General features: G+C 41.8%; 4 protein-coding genes across 4 annotated transcripts; 1 reads left to right on the top strand and 3 right to left on the bottom strand.

Annotated features, from left to right (window-relative positions):
* Positions 1–478: 478 nt before the first annotated feature.
* Positions 479–4035, top strand: LOC108575798 (protein scabrous-like). The gene is made up of 3 exons (XM_017938694.1): positions 479–1486; positions 1626–1965; positions 2414–4035. Exons 1-3 carry the CDS (start codon positions 1242–1244, stop codon positions 3851–3853), a joined length of 2025 nt encoding a protein of 674 aa, XP_017794183.1. The 5' UTR covers positions 479–1241; the 3' UTR covers positions 3854–4035.
* A 229-nt stretch (positions 4036–4264) lies between these two features.
* LOC108575761 (zinc finger protein 354B-like) lies at positions 4265–5619 on the bottom strand. Its single transcript, XM_017938655.1, has 3 exons — positions 5339–5619; positions 5103–5264; positions 4265–5050 (listed from the first exon to the last, which is right to left on the bottom strand). Exons 1-3 carry the CDS (start codon positions 5558–5560, stop codon positions 4286–4288), a joined length of 1149 nt encoding a protein of 382 aa, XP_017794144.1. The 5' UTR covers positions 5561–5619; the 3' UTR covers positions 4265–4285.
* A 1070-nt stretch (positions 5620–6689) lies between these two features.
* On the bottom strand, positions 6690–10216 carry LOC108575854 (X-ray repair cross-complementing protein 6-like). The gene is made up of 10 exons (XM_017938768.1): positions 10139–10216; positions 9389–9583; positions 9126–9288; positions 8464–8905; positions 8270–8369; positions 7961–8198; positions 7721–7882; positions 7158–7388; positions 6881–7071; positions 6690–6800 (listed from the first exon to the last, which is right to left on the bottom strand). The coding sequence occupies exons 2-10, from the start codon at positions 9530–9532 to the stop codon at positions 6690–6692; spliced, it is 1782 nt and encodes a 593-aa protein (XP_017794257.1). The 5' UTR covers positions 9533–9583; positions 10139–10216.
* Positions 10217–14179: 3963 nt separating this feature from the next.
* LOC108575825 (SCY1-like protein 2) lies at positions 14180–18882 on the bottom strand (the record flags this gene model as incomplete). Its single annotated transcript, XM_017938729.1, has 17 exons — positions 14180–14256; positions 14699–14916; positions 15060–15325; positions 15440–15496; positions 15648–15829; positions 15918–16086; positions 16170–16410; positions 16517–16670; positions 16769–16914; positions 16996–17110; positions 17201–17331; positions 17469–17614; positions 17696–17779; positions 17856–17976; positions 18056–18280; positions 18388–18522; positions 18775–18882. Coding segments are annotated over 16 exons (2484 nt in total), but the record flags the coding sequence as incomplete, so codon positions are not given.
* Between the last annotated feature and the right edge of the window lie 8 nt (positions 18883–18890).

Here is an 18890-nt window from a genome sequence, read left to right as displayed (position 1 = left end):
CGAGAGAATGAGAGAGAGAGAGGGAGAGAGAGAGAACTAGACCAGATGAAAATTTTTCCGTACAAATTACACGTAAACATATTACACATCGAGTCTTTACCTTGTCCTTCCACTCGATTGAACACGAGTTGAATCGTTGTGGAGTTGAAGGGTTCTATTTGTTCGGTTCTGCGCCGTGTATACGCGTGTCTATATGCGATTTGTAACGAAAACGAAAGAGAGTGCCATTTCATTTAATCTATCACGTGTTAGTTAGCGTAGAGATCGTGAGATTTTCAAGAATGTATTTTTATCATTTCTGTACATAGAATTTTACTCTAGATAAGGTAGCAAGACGAGATAGAAGCCAACGATGCAAATTTTATCGAAATTCACGTGCCAGTTCACGTTGTATCATGTTTTCGTTGCGAAGAGAAGTTGTTATCGATCAATTGCAACGACGCTCGTGTTCCGATTAGCACGCGATCGGAAAAGCAACGTACGTAGATGGATGATTGTGAGGGATGTTGATTTTACCACGTAATACCGTAATGTCGCGATTAATTGAGTAATATAATCGAGCTGCTTGTTCGCTCGTGTACTTTTCCAGTAGAATCATAAAATTTTAGATCCTACCAGGGTGGTACAATGAGTTTTAAATAAACGATTCACCTCACATGCACACGCGTGATGCACAGACAGACAGTTTTCTTTGGCGCTTCACTTACTTTTCCCGCTGTATTTAATTCACGTAAAAATAGGTAAAGAGAGAAAGAAGGCAACCCAGACGAAAGGAGAGAGTCGCAGAATTATTCGAGCGAGAGATAAGAAGCAGTGAAACGCAGTGAAGAAAGGAGTAAAAGAAGAAGAAGAAGGCGTACGGCAGAGGTGGCAGGGAAAGTGGTGGGGATAAAGGGTCGGTGATGACGGTAGCAGCAGCAGCAGCAGAAGCAGCGGTATCGAGGGCGCAGCTTGCAGCCACGAGACGACACAATGCACGGACATGGAACGTTGCCTTCTGGCGAGCAAACACCTGCTCCCTGAACCGTCTCTACCCCCAACCTTTTATGGCAAAGACGATATAAAAGTGGTAGGGCGGCTGACAGTTTGGGCCAGTGAGCTTCCGGTGCTCGTGCGTGAGTGGTACTCGTGAAAGCCGGCGCCGTTCAACTTCGCGGTTAAGTTAAGTTAGTTTAGTTAGGTAAGGTGAGGTGAGGTGGGGTGGGGTGAGGTGAAAAGGAAAGGAAAGGAAAGGAACAACGATGGACAATGGGAGAAGCGGTGCCTGGCTGTTGTTATGCTGCGCTACGTTCGCAGCGATCGTTGCGCAAGAAGAGATTCGCGGCGAAGAAAACGTCACGGACGCGATAAGATCGTTGCGGGAACAAGTGAACGCTCTGCTCGATCATCGGCAACAGGATTACAACGCCCTCGAGGGAAGCTTGAAGCGCGCGATCGAGAAAAACACGGAGTTGTTCGTTCTTAAAAACGAAATCAAACAACTGAGGTAAAGAAATAAAGCAAAACAAAGCAAAGCAAAGCAAAACAAAGCAAAGCAAAGCAAAGTAAAATACTGGTTGATTGGCGGTGTGGTCGCGGTGCAATCTGAATCTGAGTTGGTCGTGATGGTTGGTGTTGGTTCTTAGAAAGGAAGTGATCTCCCTTCGTGGCGGGAACGGGAACGAGGCGAAGAACGAAAGGTTGCGCGTAAGATGGCTAGGAAGCGCGGTGACCGAGCTCCAAGGAGAAGTCGCGGAAGTTCTTCGTACGAGAAACGCGAGCGAAGAGCTGGCCGAGAGATCGCGAATGAAGGGCGAACTTGCTCTGTTGAAAGGTGACGTTGCCGCGGTCGGCCGAGGCATTCGAAATCTCGGCGGTAGAATCGCCAAGATCGAGGCTGTCCTCGGAACGATTCGCGTCGACATCGCAGCGGTCAAGGAACGCTTTACTCTGCTCTCTCGCAGCTGCGCTGACGTCGCCAGTCAGGTAGATACACAACACTCCTTCTTTTCCACCTCCACCTCTTACACGCTTGCCGAGCTTTCTCGTTATTTTTTCCTTTTCCATTCCCATACCTTTCCTCTCCCCCACCCATCGGCATCCTTTCGTCCACCTGCTGCTCCATAGGCCGATCGATCGCGCACAGCTGCCTCGATTTCACCTTCCCTCTCTCCGACACTCGCTTCTCCTTTTACTCACTCCATCTGTTACCCTTGGCCATGCTGCGTGCTATATCTCGTTTCGGGACAGCTGCAGAAACATAGTACATAATTCGATGAATTCTGCGTTCCCGCGTGGGGGAACACCTGCGACTGACGACTCCCTCACATCCTGTCGCAACAGATGCATGATCGCCTCTTTCGAACACGTCCGTCCGCCGCCCGTTCGTTCGTTCATTCGTTCGTTCGATAACGTTATGACATTTTTATTTCAGTTGAGCTCGGTCCAAATCGAGGTTAAATCTCTTAGATGCGAGACATCTTCCGCTATCGCGGCAAACTCGGTGTTTCACCGGGGAATCGAAGGAGATGGTGTACCGACAGATAGCAACAAGGGTAGTGGTGATCGTAAGAGTACGGAACACGATGTGCTCAGACGAGGAGGAGGTGAAGGAGGAGCGAGAAGGCACGGCTACTATGCGAGACGAAACGAAGGGCATCGAACGCGGTTTGTCGAGGATCGTTTAAAGAGCCTAGAGCGTAAAATCTCTTTGAGCACGCAGAGACGAGCGTCGTTGGAGAAACGCGTTGCCGCTGCCGCTGCTGCTGCCGCCGCGTACGAGAACGAGGAATGGTCGAGTTTGAGCAGACGAATGAACAAGTTGGAGAGAGCGCAAGTCGAATTGTCGCGGCAAATGTCGAACGTGAGTGAGAGTACGACGTTAACGAGGAAAATCGGGGAATCGGTGAGTTCACGGGTAATCGGCTCGCTACGAAGCCTGGAGGAGGCGATCGAGAGGAATAACTCGTCGACGAAACGAGAGATGCTTCGGCTGGACGTGAACGCTGCCCGAAAAGCTGCCGAACTATCGCTGACCAGGGAGGAGCTGAACAATCTACGGCGCACCGTTCAGGCGTTGAGCGTCAGCGCGTCCAAACTCCAAGAGAGAAGTGACCGGCAACAGGAAGCGATTGATCTCTTCAACGTCACTACCACTTACTACGCACCACCGACCGATTTTCACCAACTTTCCTACCCGGAACTCTCCAGCGCCGCCCTCTTTTCCGAACTAGAGCAACTCGAGGATCGCTATCACACAATCGGGAATAATCTGACTGGCGACTGCGAGCTACCTGAGAAGGATGGGCTCAGGCTGTTGGAGGCAGGTGCCAGGCCGATCTTGGTCTTTTGTCGACAAGGTTGGACTGTAGTCGCGCGGCGTATCGACGGCACCCTTGACTTTGATCGCACCTGGAACGATTATTCCCTCGGGTTCGGTTCTCCGGTCACCGAATATTGGATTGGCAACCAGATCCTTCACAAACTCACTCGCGACAATTGTACTCGACTTCGAATCGACATGGTGGATATTTACGCGGAGCGGTGGCGTGCCGAGTACGATTGGTTCGCGGTCGAATCGGAGGAGACCGGTTACACGCTACGAGTCGGGGGCTACGCCGGTAACGCTACCGACGCCCTTTCCTATCAGAACGGAATGGCTTTCAGCGCCAAAGACCGAGATATGGACGTTAGCACGACTCATTGCGCCAGAAACTATCACGGCGGATGGTGGTTCAGTCGGTGCCAACATGCCAACCTCAACGGCAAATACTCATTGGGTCTAACGTGGTTCCGATCCGACACCAATCGCTGGATGTCCATCGCTTCCTCGGAAATGTCCGTACGCACAAATTCCAACTGTCGATCGCGATAACCCTGCCATCGATGCCAAAGATTTTAAGATGAATCGTCGTTACGTTAGCTATCGCGTAAATTCGGACGCAAATCACGATATTCTACCTCTGTAATTATACATACTTACGTACATATATGAATATTATTAGCTCTTCTCCTTCAATTCGTCGACTACTTCACACTCGAACCACCAACCCTTCCTCCCACTCCCTCTCTCTTTCTCATACTACGATAACAACTCTTATTATATTTGTTCCCTCGAAATAAAGGAATAGCATTTTTGCTCGCTTACCACCTTCTACCTGCTGCTTTTATCCTTATTTCGATCTACAACAGGTAAACAAGAACAACGAGTTCGAGTGAAAAAGGAGAGCCAAGGAGGACCAAGGGTGAAGAAAATCAAGTTCTATTTGAAGTTATTTCCCTCCGCTGTATTAAGTAAGTAGACATGTTACTCTCGTCTCTTAGCCTTGCATCCTTTTTCGTGAACGAACAAGCTGCCAGAATTTCCATAGGAGGAGCCGCACCTCTTGCAAACGTACGCCTTCTCCCCTGTGTGAGTGAACGCGTGCTCCTTCAGGTATTTGTACCGATAAAACGACTTGCCGCAAACCTCGCAACGATAATTGGCCTCGCCGGTATGCAATCTCAAGTGATACTTTAGACCATTAGCCGAGGTGAATGCTGCGCTACAAAACTGGCAAATGAACCGTTTGTCCGCCGTGTGAATTCTCTCGTGTCTCTTTGCGTAACTTGGAATCACGAATCCTTTGCCACAGTACAGACAGAGATGAGGTTTCACACCGTTGTGGGACTTCAAGTGCAATCTTAGTCCAGACTTGGAGGCGAACGTTTTGCTGCACACGTCGCACAGGTAATACCGCCGTCGTACTTCTGTCTCACCGTTTCCCGCTTTCGTTTCTTCCGCGCAACTTCTGCCGATGCTGATGCTGCCCTCTTCGCTAACGACAGACTCTCGCTCCAACTCGTTCCTCTCCTTTACCGGCTGGTGTACCGACGACAACGGCCTTGACAATGACGATTCATAAACACACTTGTCTTTTCGACCAATTCTCGACGATTTTCCACTTGCCACTCGGTCATCGGCCACTTTTCGATCTTCCACCCAATCCCCCCCCCCCCTTCTTCCTTTCTTCACCCGTCCAGTTATCCGTTTCAACTTCTGCACACTGCAATATCGCAATTCTAAAGCAGTCTTATTAACAAAATTTATCAATCGATCGATTACTAATCCAAATTAGCCGAACCCGTGTTTTCCAATCTGCTGCTGCATTCGCAACAGTAGTTCCGTAGCGTAGTCGTAAGGTGCGTTCCGATTTCCTGCACTGTTCGCGAAACTCGTGCGTAGCCGCTAGCTTCCTTTCGCATTCGCGGCAAATCGCCTTCGGTAGTCTGTCATCGTTCAACAGCTGATCCATGCCGATATAGAATAGATCACGTATGTAATTGTTAGAAGAAGATACGTGAAGAGGAGGCCACTCACCGTGATGGGGCAACGATCCAGAATGCGAGAACGCAAACCTTCCGAAATTTCTCCCTCGGCAAATATCGACGTTGAACAGGCCCCGGCGCCAAGGCATAACCTACACGTCGCGCTACCTTCTGTGCGAATCGGCGGCCTGACCTCCCTTCTCCCCGCCTCCAACTTTCCACCATTTCTATCCGTTTTATCCCAATCAATCCCTAAAATGCGCACCGTTGTCATATTTTCCTCGGTGGTGGACTACCAGCTTCCATCATCCCTATCCCCTCCACTGTCACCAGCGAAAATCACCCTCTGTAAGTATGTATACATATACTCCAGTTGTGCCTGCCGCGAGTGGCGCGCACTTTGTTGTTATTTTTATTAATATTGTCACGTGGTATAGGTGGCATCGGTCGTTCTTATTCAAGTTCCATTTATTATCCAGTCATTTACATACATATCATCATCATCGTTCACGTGTCACTCCAGCTATTAAGATCTGGCTCTCTGTACAGTGGGTTTGCGTTACGCAATTTCGGTAATTTATTACCATGTAGAAAAGAAACCTTGTTTGTTCATACGTAAGGTAAGAAACACACATAACGATAACGATAGCAGAGAGAAAATGGACCAAGAAAATCGTTGTGTACCCGGTGCAACAGCAATCTCTACGGTTTAATATAACAGACGAGTTATAGGGTAGACCACTCGTCCAACTGTTACCATCATTCTACTGTATCGATTAGGCCTGGCATTACATCACTGCGCTATCAGTGGTGGGAATTGAAATCAACAACACTTGGCATTTGTTATTTTAAATAATGAACGAGACAAAATTTCCAATCTTAGGATGAATCGGAATCGATTCAGTCACACACCTTTGTGTTTTCGGATCAAGGATGTATTGACAACACAGTAACAATGTATTACACACGACCGATATCGTTGGTTTGCGTGATACACTTCTTAAAATGACCGCTGTTGAGCGTAGAGTGCACTTCAAAACCAGTGATTTTGGACGACGTCGGTATTTCAGAATGTGTGACAAAAAGTCCTATAAGATGTTTGTTTGGTCTACGCTATATGTATTTCGTCTGTGATCACAATCACAGTAGAATGATGGTAACTAGGACCCCGGGGTCGTGTGACCTCTATCTCACCTCTAGTTCTAATCTCATTCTATGCTCAATCAGTAATGTTGGAAGCGACAAGAAAACAGTAAGGGACTCGAAAGCTCCTGAAACGTGGCACAAATATATTCGGTGAGATAGATCTACTCTGTCTACTTACCTTTCAGTCTGTGATAAAAGGCAACACAAAGAAAACACAATTTATAAATCATTTTTTATTATTGAATATTTTCAATTCTTCATTTATAATGTTCTTTAACTCTATTAATTAATTCATCCTTTTTACCAGATGTTTTTAAACATAATGTTCTTAAAATTGTTCTTAACTCTGATACAGTAGAAGTTTCTATCTGTTAGGAGAAAAAAATGAATTTATTATAAATTTTGATTAATTATTGTTGTTCAATGTAATATGTATTGATTAATGTACTTTGCCCTTTTTCACAAGTTCCCGAATCTTTGCTTCATCTCCCAATACAGCAGGTTCTGCCTCTTTGTTAACCCTTTTAATTTTCTTTTTTGGTGGTACATCACTTACATTGTCTATTTCTTCTTTAAATATTTCATCGTATTCATCTAATAAATTGTTTACAACTTTACGCATCTCGTCAACTTTTGGAACTAGAGGCAAATTTAAACTTGTATCGTTAAAATGCTTTAGATAAATTGTAATACTTATATACGTACAATTTGTAAATAGAACGTACTTGTATCATCAACCTTATCTTCAGGTTTTTCCGAATCTAAAGCTAAGGTTTCGATCGCTTCAATTTGAACTTGTAGTTTAGGATTTGAAAACAATTTTGGATTATATTCGATACTTAATTTCTCGATTATTTTCTTTAGCAGCTTAATTCCATTTGGATTAAACGGAAGTTTCTTTTCTTTGTTGTCATATATATGTTCTGACAAATATTCGCTGAGATTTCGAGTGTTTTCTAGAAGAAAATTATATGTTAAAATAGCTTTGCAAATGACCTACTCTTCGCACGGCTGCCTGTTCTAGGCTGAACATATTCTCTAATTCATATGCAGATTTGAAATGTTAGTAATTAATTAAGGAAGCCTCGAACGCAATTTTCTCACTTTTGATTTTTGGCTTAGAGCAACTTTAGGAATCACTTCTCCAATTTAGTGCTTCAGCTAGCTAAACACATTGTGCATGTAAATTTCAGTGGAATGAACAACTCTTTTTTTAAGTCTGTTTATATGCTACATATAGTTGTAACATATCTGCTTACTTAAGTACTGTAAAATTAGAAAAACAAACCTCTAAATGGTATTTTATATAAATAAAATCCTCCATTTTGTGCATTTGGTATCATAGTGCATAATTTTGGCGAAGAATGCTTTCGTATCGTAACTGCACATATTACCATTAAATTTTTTGAGTCACACTTATCGAGTAATGCACTAAATAATAATTTGTTATCTGAAAAGGGAAGTGTACAATAATTTTAAAACATATATATGTTTGGAATACATTCTTTTAATGTGCAATTTATATTACCTTTACGATTGCTCTTGTTAGGTATAACAAAATATGGTGTATCAAAGTGGTATAGAGGATGATAAGAAATGGGTTTTACACATATTAAATCAATGCCTGGTTCTCCCATTTTACTTAACGATCTTACTTCTGCTGATGTAAAATTAATATTTCTCCTACCAAATGTTTGATATTTTTGAATATCCATCTCCAGAACAGGCGACGATGCGTGTTCATTTTCTGTATCCTCTCCTGTTTCCTGTAACAGAGGACAAAAACGTTGAAGATTATTAAATTGTAAAAAGCAGTAGGAATCATTGAAATACAGACTTTGTTATCGTTATTATTGGCCAGTGTGAGGTATGCACGTGACATCAAAGGAGTACTGGTTTCTTTGCTTATCTTCTCCTCTTTTAAGTATTGTGTTTTACTGAACATTTGAATTACATAGTAAGTAGAATAAAAATAACCAAGTAAATATAACACGAGTAAATATAAGGAAAAACACGTAAGTTGTTTCTTACACGGCAAGATTGCGAAGAGACACATCTATATTCACGTTCTCTCCAAGTCTCCAAGGTAATTTCGCCATATTTCTAGATGGCAATTTTACTTGTTCCACTAACTCTTTTAAACATATTCTTTTATAATCATCAACATCAATTTTTCGGGATAACAATTCTAAATCTTTATAGAACAAATCGTGATTCCAATTTTCACTCAAACCAACAACAAATAATTGAAGGTTTATGTCACTGTAATTTGCTGCTTTTACTCTTATTCTATACTTTTCATTATTATCAGTCATTGGAGGGTTATCCAGACATGTAAAAAGAATTGCTTTTCTTATCGGCATAGTAATATTTTTATCAGAGAATGCTCGTGCTGCAGTCCATAATGCATCGTGTAACGGATAAACAGTGGAAGAAGCAGTATTCCTGTAGCTCTCCCATTTCTTCCCTTCATCTATGTATGCGGTTGAATAATATTATAAAAGTAAGTAAAAAAAGCTTTAACAAAAGGTTTACTATAAACTACATTTCTCTATATGATTTAGTAATGTTTTCTGTCTAATATCCCTGAAAATAGCTTTCTTCTACATTTACATAACATGTAATCCTTATTTCTGTAAAGCAATTGCTTTGCTCTTCTACCTATTTACAACAAAATACTACGAAGTAGTTACCTATTTCAATTACTTCTTGTAAATTCTTCTTTGAAACAAGATTTAATTTCTGCAGCATTGATATATGTTTGGTTTTAGAATGCATATCAGTTCCAAACAACATTAAACCAATCCAATCTTGCTTATTCCAAACCAATTTTTGCTTAAGAAAGTCTTTGTATAGCTGAATTTGAAAATAGACGGTAAAATATAGTAACGTAGTATACATAATAATGTGCATAATAGGAGATGATAATAATGTAGATTAATAATAAATAGAATACCCTTATGCATTGTAAAAAATATGGGATTCCTTCTTGTGGATTATTTTGAAACATTGGAGGTGTTGCATCAATTATAAAAAGTGTACTGTTTCTGATACCATAAAGTTCTTCATTCTCTAGATCATCTTCACTTAAAGACGTCATTCTACCTTCTAATTCACAGCTGCTAGAAAAATATCTGTTAATATGTATATCCTAAAAAGAAAAGTGATTTAAATTCATTAGATCTACAATTTCTAAATAACCAAATAAAATATTTCTGTACAACAAAATTTGTATTTATTTCCTGTGTAACTTATGAACTGTACGAAATGTAAAATTGATTATCTTAATTATAATGGAATTTGAAGGAAAATTATTTTCTATCGTGTACTTTTAATTATTATAATATTATATATCTGAACAATATTAGCACATTATTTATAAATTTAACAATATACTTGGTATTTATTTGAGTAATTACCGAGTAATTTATTTGCGTAACCTCTTTTATTAGCTACTTCCCGATTTATGAAAATATGTCTTAAAATTTGATTATTCGATGTGGATTACCAGCTGTCTGTACTTACCAAAAAGAAACAAAGTTATTTCGCACTGTTAACACATTCACTAGCAGCGTCACATACAATTCTAAAAATATTGATATCCACGAATCAACAGAACGATAGTAGCGAACATGTCAATATTGCTACATATATTCTTCACAATTTGTCGTAAATATTCTTCAAACGAAGGAAATGCATTACTTACTCTATCACAATGTGTTTCTTCTTAATAACAAAGTGTTATTTGACAGTTGTTATAAAATAGTTGGCAATGAAAATCACAAGGCCGTCACGTATAACGTGTTGTCACAGAGGAGATATACTACAGATATACTATACAAGAAGCCTATCCTTCTCGCACACTAGTGCGTTCCTTGTCTAATACCTCCGTTCACATTCTGTATTTCTAGTAACGACCCGTTAGTTCACGCAGCCAAATCTACCCCTATTTCTTTCCTTGACTAACTTATTTCACTAAATAGTACTATCCTTGTCTACCTGTATTGGCGCGAAAACAAGAAATAGAGACAAGGACAGAAAATTTGAAAAGGGAAACTAGCGCCATCTCGCGGCTGGTGACACGAATTACGACTTTTTAATAGGAACATAGAATATCAACAAAGGTATTAGACAAGGAACGCAATATCGTGCGAGAAGGGTAGAGAGAAAGCACTTCCTATTAGTCCGCGGATATCTAAGTTCCGCCTCTTGATGGCGGCCAGGTCGACATTAAGTCGGCCAGAGAAAGTTATCGATAACTAAATAATTACGATGATTTTGTGAACTTTTAGAATTGAAGAACTAATAGTGTACCATTAGCAACTTTCTTATACAGATTTTAATGAACTAGACCCTTTAGGTAATTAGTTATCATCAATTTTCGTAGGTGGTGGCGGTAGGGATACGGAATTATCAATAATTTCATGGCCCACTACGAAATTCTTGTTCAACTACCTACATATATGCGTCTGAAAGGTAACTCCATTGGTTGTATTCTCATATAAATCCTATTAACATATCCCTTATGGTTTGATAGTTATACAACATTCTTTGGGTGAGTATTATAGCATCGCATAATATCGTATTCAAGCGTATCACGTTTTCGTTATTTCAATAGGCACCAGTGATTAATAATGTACTTTTTATATCGTCCAATTAGTTCGGTAGCCGTCAGTTGTATGGTTTATTAGATATTAGCAATTGTTTATAACACTTGACTATACACGAGTGCGAAGAGTAGGAGGGGCCTCTTCCACATAATGTTTAATAACTCCTAAACTAAACCGAATATGTCAATAACAATGATGCGAGAATGTAGCTAAAGGAGTTGCCTTTCAGGTGCATATAGCTATTTGCATGGAATTTTAGTAGAAAGCTATGAAATTATTAGAAATCGTAAATGTACGTGACTGTATCGTTCACGACATCGCGTACTAAAATTGTTAATAACTAATTATCGAAAGGGTTTAGAGCACTGAAAAGTATATGCAAGAAAGTCCACACTTGATTCTTCAATTCTAAAAGTTCACAACATCATTCTAATTATCGAGTTATTAATGATCATTATCCGCCAGCCAATAGAAAACGTTCTCCCTCTGTCCTTCTCGCGGTTCTTGTCTAATACCTCTGTTGATATTTTGTTCCTGTTAAAACGTCGTAGTTGGCGTCACCAGACGCGAGATGGCGATAGTTTTTCTTTGAAAAATTTTCCTTATCTCTCTTTGCAAATGCTATTCTCGTCATTCTTATTATATTTAATTCATACTTATAATAAATGTTCAATTGCTTGAACTGTACTAATTTCAGATATTTAGATAATAATAAATCTGTCCAGAGTTTATCATCTTCGATGATTGGATTGTACTTAAGTACTTACATATGTACATAGAAATTCCTAAATTAACTGCTTTATATCGCAAATAGAGGGCATAACAAAAACACCGATTGTTTTTTTCACACGATCGGTATTTCAGAACGTTGGAGAGAAAAATAAATACATACTGTGACACGATCAACACTCGTGAATGTTACATTGTCAGCCAGTATTTACAACACGTGTAATTTTTATGCGATATAACGATACACAAGCGAAATGAAGAACGATTAGTGAATTTTATCGAAGAGCACAGTGCTTTATTGTAACATATCCTTAGAAGGGTATTACACACGAAATATCCACATTTAATACCGACGACGATCGAAGAACGGTCTAATTAATCGGAAACGAACCTCGGTCGTATGTTGGTTGTACGCAAACGAGATGTCAATTACGTACGTCCGCTTTCATTCAACGCTTAATATGTACACACTAATTTTCGATGGGAAATTTATCGAGCGCGCGACTTGATAGATTTCACGCTTTCCTGTCTACGCGTATATGTATATAGAATTATGCGATATGAGGATAACAATAAAGACGACGACGACGACCTTATCTTACGATAAAAGGAACCATGTACACCTCCGATCAAAGTACGAAAAAATCGAATTGAATTTTGGTCGAAGGAGAATACGATATCGTAAATGGGTTCTTTCCACGTAGAAGTTGCGTCATCAGTCAACAGGTACACACTTTGAAAGATTTATTGTTCACCCGAAGCTTTCGATATTCATTTATCCCTATCTTCGGGGGAATGATTGTCATTTTCCGCTCGTAGTACGACGGTCGATCGGAATTTTCCAATAAACCTTCCGATCGCAAGTGGAAGAATCGAGTAACTCGCTATCTCGACGATCTGTATAATAACGATGATGATTGTAATAATAATAATAATAACAATAAGAAATGAAACGAAGTTTGTCGATTCGAGTACTCGCATCCGATGATTGTCCACGATTGTCCACGATTAATCAGGATTGTCTGCGCGCGGTTCGAGCAAACATAAAATAGTCCTTGGCACGAACCTTAAGGACACTTTGTTTCCTAGTGCCACGTGATTCTCGCCAGAACTACGGTCAGTTTCCGTTGCCTGCTGCGATTTCTTACTCTTTAAACATACACGCACACGCTCACGCTCTTCGCGCTATCTTACTTCCTTACGTCTGTCACACGTCATGCTCGCGCATGCACGCACACGCACGCACACGCGCGCACGACAAACGTCGGTATAGTAATAAGAATATATCGTAATATGTATTTAGTATATCTGTATCTTTATCGAAGTGAAGAAAAGTTGAAATACGCTCGAGTTATGGAGACGTCGCCAAAGTGTACAAGCATTTGATACGTACGCGTGCATTCGAATACAACTAGATGCGGAATTCCCTTACTGCGAATCACGGTTAAGTAGTAATGTCCGGTCGAGTAGTAATGCTACGATTATGAAAGGAATTGGCGAAAAATTGTCGCCTTACAATTGACTTTCCATCGCACGAACATCGTGCAGTCACGATATTCTTACTTCCAAGAAGAACAATGTACAAGCAGAAGAAGATTTGGGAATAGGAAAGGGCTTCTTGAAGCGACGAACCTACCAATATTGGCAAGTTAGTCGCGCGAGACGAATACCACCTTCAGTAGGTACACGTGCATCATATCGAGTACTTGCTATACATAAGTACATCTACATATGTATAATTCGACACAAATGCGAGACAAACAAATGTCGCACATACTTACTTAAGTGCAAATAAATATATCGTTGAGTTTTCGTTTTCGATTCGATAATTCATCGTATCTTATTTCGTCATACCAGTATCTACGTGCAACGACGAATATTACGCGATCGTTTTAAAAATCATTCCACTTTTGTCGAATTATTCAACGAGGACGACGACGACGACGACGGTGATATTCTATACGTGTATGTACCTATGTGTATGTATATAATTATAATCAGGTTAGGCCACTTTAGAAGAAATCACAATCATTCTCACTCGCTTTAACATTCTCTTCGATAAATTCTAGGCTCTGAGTATTCCCTAGTCGATAAAAGAGAGGGAACTGAAAATTACTCTCGTTCATTCCTTCCTTGATGTCCTTTCGTCACGTTTCCTATCGAAACTTTATCGAAGAATTGGTGCTGCAATGGAACGAAAAATGATCGCACAGTTACACGTAATCAGCGTTTAAATTGCACGCTCGGGAAACGACGGTAATTGAGCACACCAACCGATCCACCGATCAGACATGTAAGTAATGTAACGAATAATTTGGCGTATCGTCGCTAGATCGGTTGGTTCTTTGGTTGGTCGATTGATCGGTTAGTTGGTTGGTTGGTCGATTGATCGGTTAGTTGGTTGGTTGGTTGGTTGGTTGGTTGGTTGGTTGGTTGGTCTTTGAAAAATCATCGGATACACATGCACATGGCAGCGAATGCTTAGCTACATACGTAGAAACCTGATTAATATATGTATGTATACATATTTGTCTATATGTAAATTGATGAAAATCGAAAGATGATTAGATAGAGAAAAGAGGGAACATGCAAAGAGAATAAAGGCAGAATAAAGGCAGAATAAAGGCCTAGAATAAAGGCAGGGTAAGTACTTAGGTACTTATGTTTATACATACTACGAAGCGCTATCCTTTCCAATTCCAGAGAAAGAGAGAGAGAGAGATTATATGGTATTTGTGCGTTTTGTTTCTACTATCGCTTGTTCGTCGATAGGAAGAGAAATAGCGTGTGTGTAGAAAAAAAAATACTATATACATATAATACTATGTATAGTATGAACGGGGAAAATCTTGTTCGCATTAATAAGGAAAAGAAAAAGAGAAAGAACGGCGCGCGGCAATGTTGGATAAGCTAGTGAATATCCTTACGCTGTAACGGAGGGTCAGTGGGAAGACTGTCCCGGTAGCTGGAGTAATGGAGAAAGTGTTGGTGGTTGTGGTGGTTGTGGTGGTCCATTGAGGTTGAGGCAGATGGGAGGTTGTTGTCTTACCATGCTGAAGCCAACCTGCTGCAGCAACCCGGTGCCCTGCTGGGAGGACGTCGAAGAAACGGAGGGACGCCTCGGGCCTCGTAAGCTATTCCCACCCTATTCAAGTCACGACAAACCATGTACGAGTTGATATTCCTTCGCCGTCTCATTCCATCCCTTGCCTTACTACTTCTAATATTCTATCTTTCCCTTTTTCTTTTCTTCCTCTATAAGAATAAACTATAGTACGTTTGATTTACACGTCGGAAAGAAAGGGGATACGATACCAATGGCGGTGATAAATTGATGCTGGATCCTCGTCGGTCCTGCGGACCGGTGCTTGAGTGACGTCGAATCGGTAATCCATCGCCAGGTGTCACACCGGGCGAACTTTCGCAGGACGGTGCTATCCGTATCTTCGGTGTCATCAGAGTATTGTCCGATAATCGTCGACTCGTGAAGGTGTTGGCCACTTTCAGGAAATTGCTGTTGTCGTTGTTCGAGGACGAGAACCATCTGAACATCGCTGTCGTGAACAACGATGCAGTACACGGTGTAAATCGACAGGAAAAGCTAAGGTAACCTCAACAACAGAGAGAGAGAGAGAGAGAGAGAGAGAGAGAGAACAAGTTAGCCTTACCCGTCATCGAGTTATTCCTCGCCATGTTTTCGGCCGATGCCGTAGTTGACATCGGACCTGCAAGGGGGAAATCAACAGACGAAAGAACGATTAAAAATTGCTGGTGTGAACCGTGATTCGAGGTACACACCCAAGTATTGTACATACATAAGTACCTACGTATGTACATACGTGTATGCGTGTGTACCTATCAGCGTTAAATTCTTACTTATGCTGTTCTTTCTAGCCATATCTTCAGCCGAGGATGTTTTACGCTGCTCGACGCGTAAATTCGGTATATTGAAGGCTGGTACGCACATACTATCCGTACTACGTTGATGCCGTAAGCTTCGGTATCGTTCCGGACTCGATAGCGACCAATTGTCCAACGTCAATTGATTCCTCTGATTCCTGTAATTGAAATCAAGGCGAATCGAAATGAACGACGAAGACGCGAGAGTGTAAAGCTACGTTTAGTTTAAACTTGAAGGATTCTCACCTTTCGATGTAGTTCAGCATATCTTGTAATACCTTGAGAAGTATCTCGAATTGTTCGAGATTGAGTGCTGTATTGATTGTTTGAGGTAGCAGAGACGGCATCGCTCGAGTCGCCATCCAGCTGACGGTGAGTCCGTACTTCTTGTCCGTTAGCATCAATCTGTAAATCTCTGTCGGAGTCGAATCGTAATCCCGTGTCGTCCAACCATCGAACAGAGAGACCGATAGAGATATTAAGCGCATGCATACTCACGTACGACACGAACGATCATCTCCGGTTCTTGTAGTTTCACATTGGATAGCAACGGTAAGATACAGTCGACGATTTTCTGCTTTTCCAGCCGATTTAAAATATAGGGGATCACGTTCATCAACACACGGGAATCTACCGAATTCTTTTCAAACGCTTGAAGCAGTTTCGGCAGCACGATATTTCGCACGGCTTCGTCGTCGATGTATTCCGTCACGTTCGATACAGCTACAAACGCTGCGGTCTGGCATGTTATTTCATTTTAGAAGCATTCTGTCTTTCAATTTCTCCTTTCTCCCTTTCTTTCTTTCTTTCTTTCTTTCTTTTCAACTTTCCAACTGTTTACGTACCTGGACTTGAGTGGTGGAATTTTCAAAGGACGTGTACAACATCGGAAGAATCTCGCTCTCCACGTATTCCCGCGATGTTTTCTTCAGTATTAAATGCAAGTTTTCCAGCAGCGTGACCGTCCCGTGAATCGATCGACGATTCGAGAAAAGCAAGCTACACAACGATATTTCATCAGCAGACCCGAGAGACAGAGGAGAACGTTGGTATAATATTTAAGGAATTGGATTTATGATGTATTATATTATACTTGCCGCAACGACGGAAACACGATTTGGTCGTACTCCTCTTGTGTACTGTTTTGTACGATGTACAGAACCGGCTGCAACACAGCCGATTGAATTTCTTGGCTCTCCAATTCGTTTTGCAAATACGTCCAAATATGCTGATACCAAAGTTTCTGCACACGCAAAGGTTCTGTACACGCATCCGTGTAGCAACGGTATCGTCTTCGTAAACTATGTATAAATAGGCGGCTTACCTTTGGTATGTAAGGCAGTATCCCTTTTAAAGTGGTCGTATAGAAATGCTCCTTCTGCAGCACGTCCTTCATCTTACTAACGTCGAGAAATTGAAGCGCGAACACCGGTGGATCACTGGGTAGAAGGAAAAATAGTTTGGTCATGTTTCAAGTTCAACTATGTTGTTCAACTACAAAGAAGAAATATGGGAACGGCGTTACATACTGGAAATATTTAATCATGGATAACACTTGGACGGTCGGCCTCTTTTCTGGATCAAGGTGTAAAAGTCGAGAAACAGCTTCTCGAAGCGGCAGCGGAATTAGAGGTAGCATCACACCGACTTGTTCCTCGAGCTATGCGTATGAGAAGCAAAAGCAGCAGCAGCAGCAGTGGCAACGGAAGAGAAGACAAACGGAGTGTAACGTTAGAAAAAAGGGACAAAGGGAGAGAGAAGAAAAGGACGAGTCTTGATGCGTGACGCGTCGCTTACGTTTTCTAGTTGTTTCAGATACTCGGAGCAACTGTGATTCGCTTGAATTAACGGACGTCCTTGATTGAAAATCGCACACATCGTCATACCGAAGCTGTACATATCGCTGTAAAACCCTCCAACTTTCTTTTGTTGCACTTCCGGAGCTACGGCATAATAAAAGTATGTAGCTTCGTTTAGCGATATGTACTGGAAAACCTGCGCATCAGCCGCACGCTGCTGCTTACCAATATAATCGAGATTTGGCTGCGTCATTTTCGGCATACGATTTGTCCACGGTTGCAACGATATCGGCATCTCGTTCGTTTTTTCTATCGAAAGAAAGCAAGAAGAGACGAGTGAGATTTCCATCGGAGATATTAGCTGTCAGAGATGATCGTCACTCACCGATAAACTCCAGCCCTGATAATTTCCAAGTGCCTCTCTTGGTGATTATAATGCTCGCGGGGCAAACGTTTCTGTGAAGAATTTTGTGGGGTCCGTGAAGGAACAAGAGCGCCTCGGTGATCTGAGTAACAGAGAAAATAACATGCGTTTCTCTCTCACTTGCTCTCCCGTCACCACCCCTGGCCGATTGGCTGACTCACCTGCAACAATCCATACTTGATCTCGATGTCAAGTAACTCGTATTGCTTGGCGTAAGAGGTACGGTGATGACTGGTAGTCGAGGAAGTTTGTTTAGTTACGTTAGGGGACGTTTGGCCGAGATTATTCGCTAGTTGTTCCTGGTAGGCCAAAACGTTGGCGAGGCTAGCCAGAACTGGCTCTGAGGCGAACGCCAAACTATCCGCGCACTCTTCCACTTTGTATGCCTGTACAGAAAAAACACGGAAAGAGGATAATTGTGCGCGCATACTGCGCGGCCATCCTCCTATCGCGTCGGTTAGCTGGCAAGGGCGGGAAAGGCCACACTACTCACCTGTAGTATCTTCGGATGAGAGAATCGTTCCATTTGCCGGGCGCCGTTTCGTAAAATCTCCGTGACGGTTTCCTTTCGCTTCGGCTTGTATAGCTTCTCGACCGATCTTTTATCGAAGAAAAATATCGAAACTTCCTAAAACGAACGAACGAACGAACGAACGAACGAACGAACGAGCGAACGAACGAACGAACGAACGAACGAACGAACGAACGAACGAACGAACGAACGAACGAACGAACGAACGAACGAACGAACGAACGAACGAACGAACGAACGTACGAACGAACGAACGAACGAACGAACGAACGAACGAACGAACAAACAAACAAACTTGTTGATGGAAAAGGTAACTCTAAAAGGGTGATCTGATTTCAATGTTTTTACCTTTCGATCCGCTTTCGTGTACGCGTCGTATATACGCCAGGCATTTTCAGGACCTGCCGTAGCCGATTGTTTTCCAACCTCGTACAAATTTTGCAAAGGATTTGGAAGCAGAACGC

The sequence above is a fragment of the Habropoda laboriosa genome, unplaced genomic scaffold, assembly GCF_001263275.1.
Source record: "Habropoda laboriosa isolate 0110345459 unplaced genomic scaffold, ASM126327v1 scaffold243, whole genome shotgun sequence".
Taxonomy (NCBI): Eukaryota; Metazoa; Arthropoda; class Insecta; order Hymenoptera; family Apidae; genus Habropoda; species Habropoda laboriosa.
This window is presented reverse-complemented; position numbering and strand designations above follow the sequence as displayed.

Coding starts and splice junctions, on each gene's coding strand:
- LOC108575798 (XM_017938694.1), top strand. CDS start 1,242: ATGGACAATGGGAGAAGCGGTGCCTGGCTGTTGTTATGCTGCGCTACG. Junction 1,487..1,625: donor AACGAAATCAAACAACTGAG/GTAAAGAAATAA, acceptor GTTGGTTCTTAG/AAAGGAAGTGATCTCCCTTC. Junction 1,966..2,413: donor GCGCTGACGTCGCCAGTCAG/GTAGATACACAA, acceptor TTTTTATTTCAG/TTGAGCTCGGTCCAAATCGA.
- LOC108575761 (XM_017938655.1), bottom strand. CDS start 5,560: ATGACAACGGTGCGCATTTTAGGGATTGATTGGGATAAAACGGATAGA. Junction 5,265..5,338: donor TGGATCGTTGCCCCATCACG/GTGAGTGGCCTC, acceptor GGCATGGATCAG/CTGTTGAACGATGACAGACT. Junction 5,051..5,102: donor CAGCAGATTGGAAAACACGG/GTTCGGCTAATT, acceptor TTTGTTAATAAG/ACTGCTTTAGAATTGCGATA.
- LOC108575854 (XM_017938768.1), bottom strand. CDS start 9,532: ATGACGTCTTTAAGTGAAGATGATCTAGAGAATGAAGAACTTTATGGT. Junction 8,906..9,125: donor ACAAGAAGTAATTGAAATAG/GTAACTACTTCG, acceptor CCGCATACATAG/ATGAAGGGAAGAAATGGGAG. Junction 7,072..7,157: donor AGATAAGGTTGATGATACAA/GTACGTTCTATT, acceptor ATTTGCCTCTAG/TTCCAAAAGTTGACGAGATG.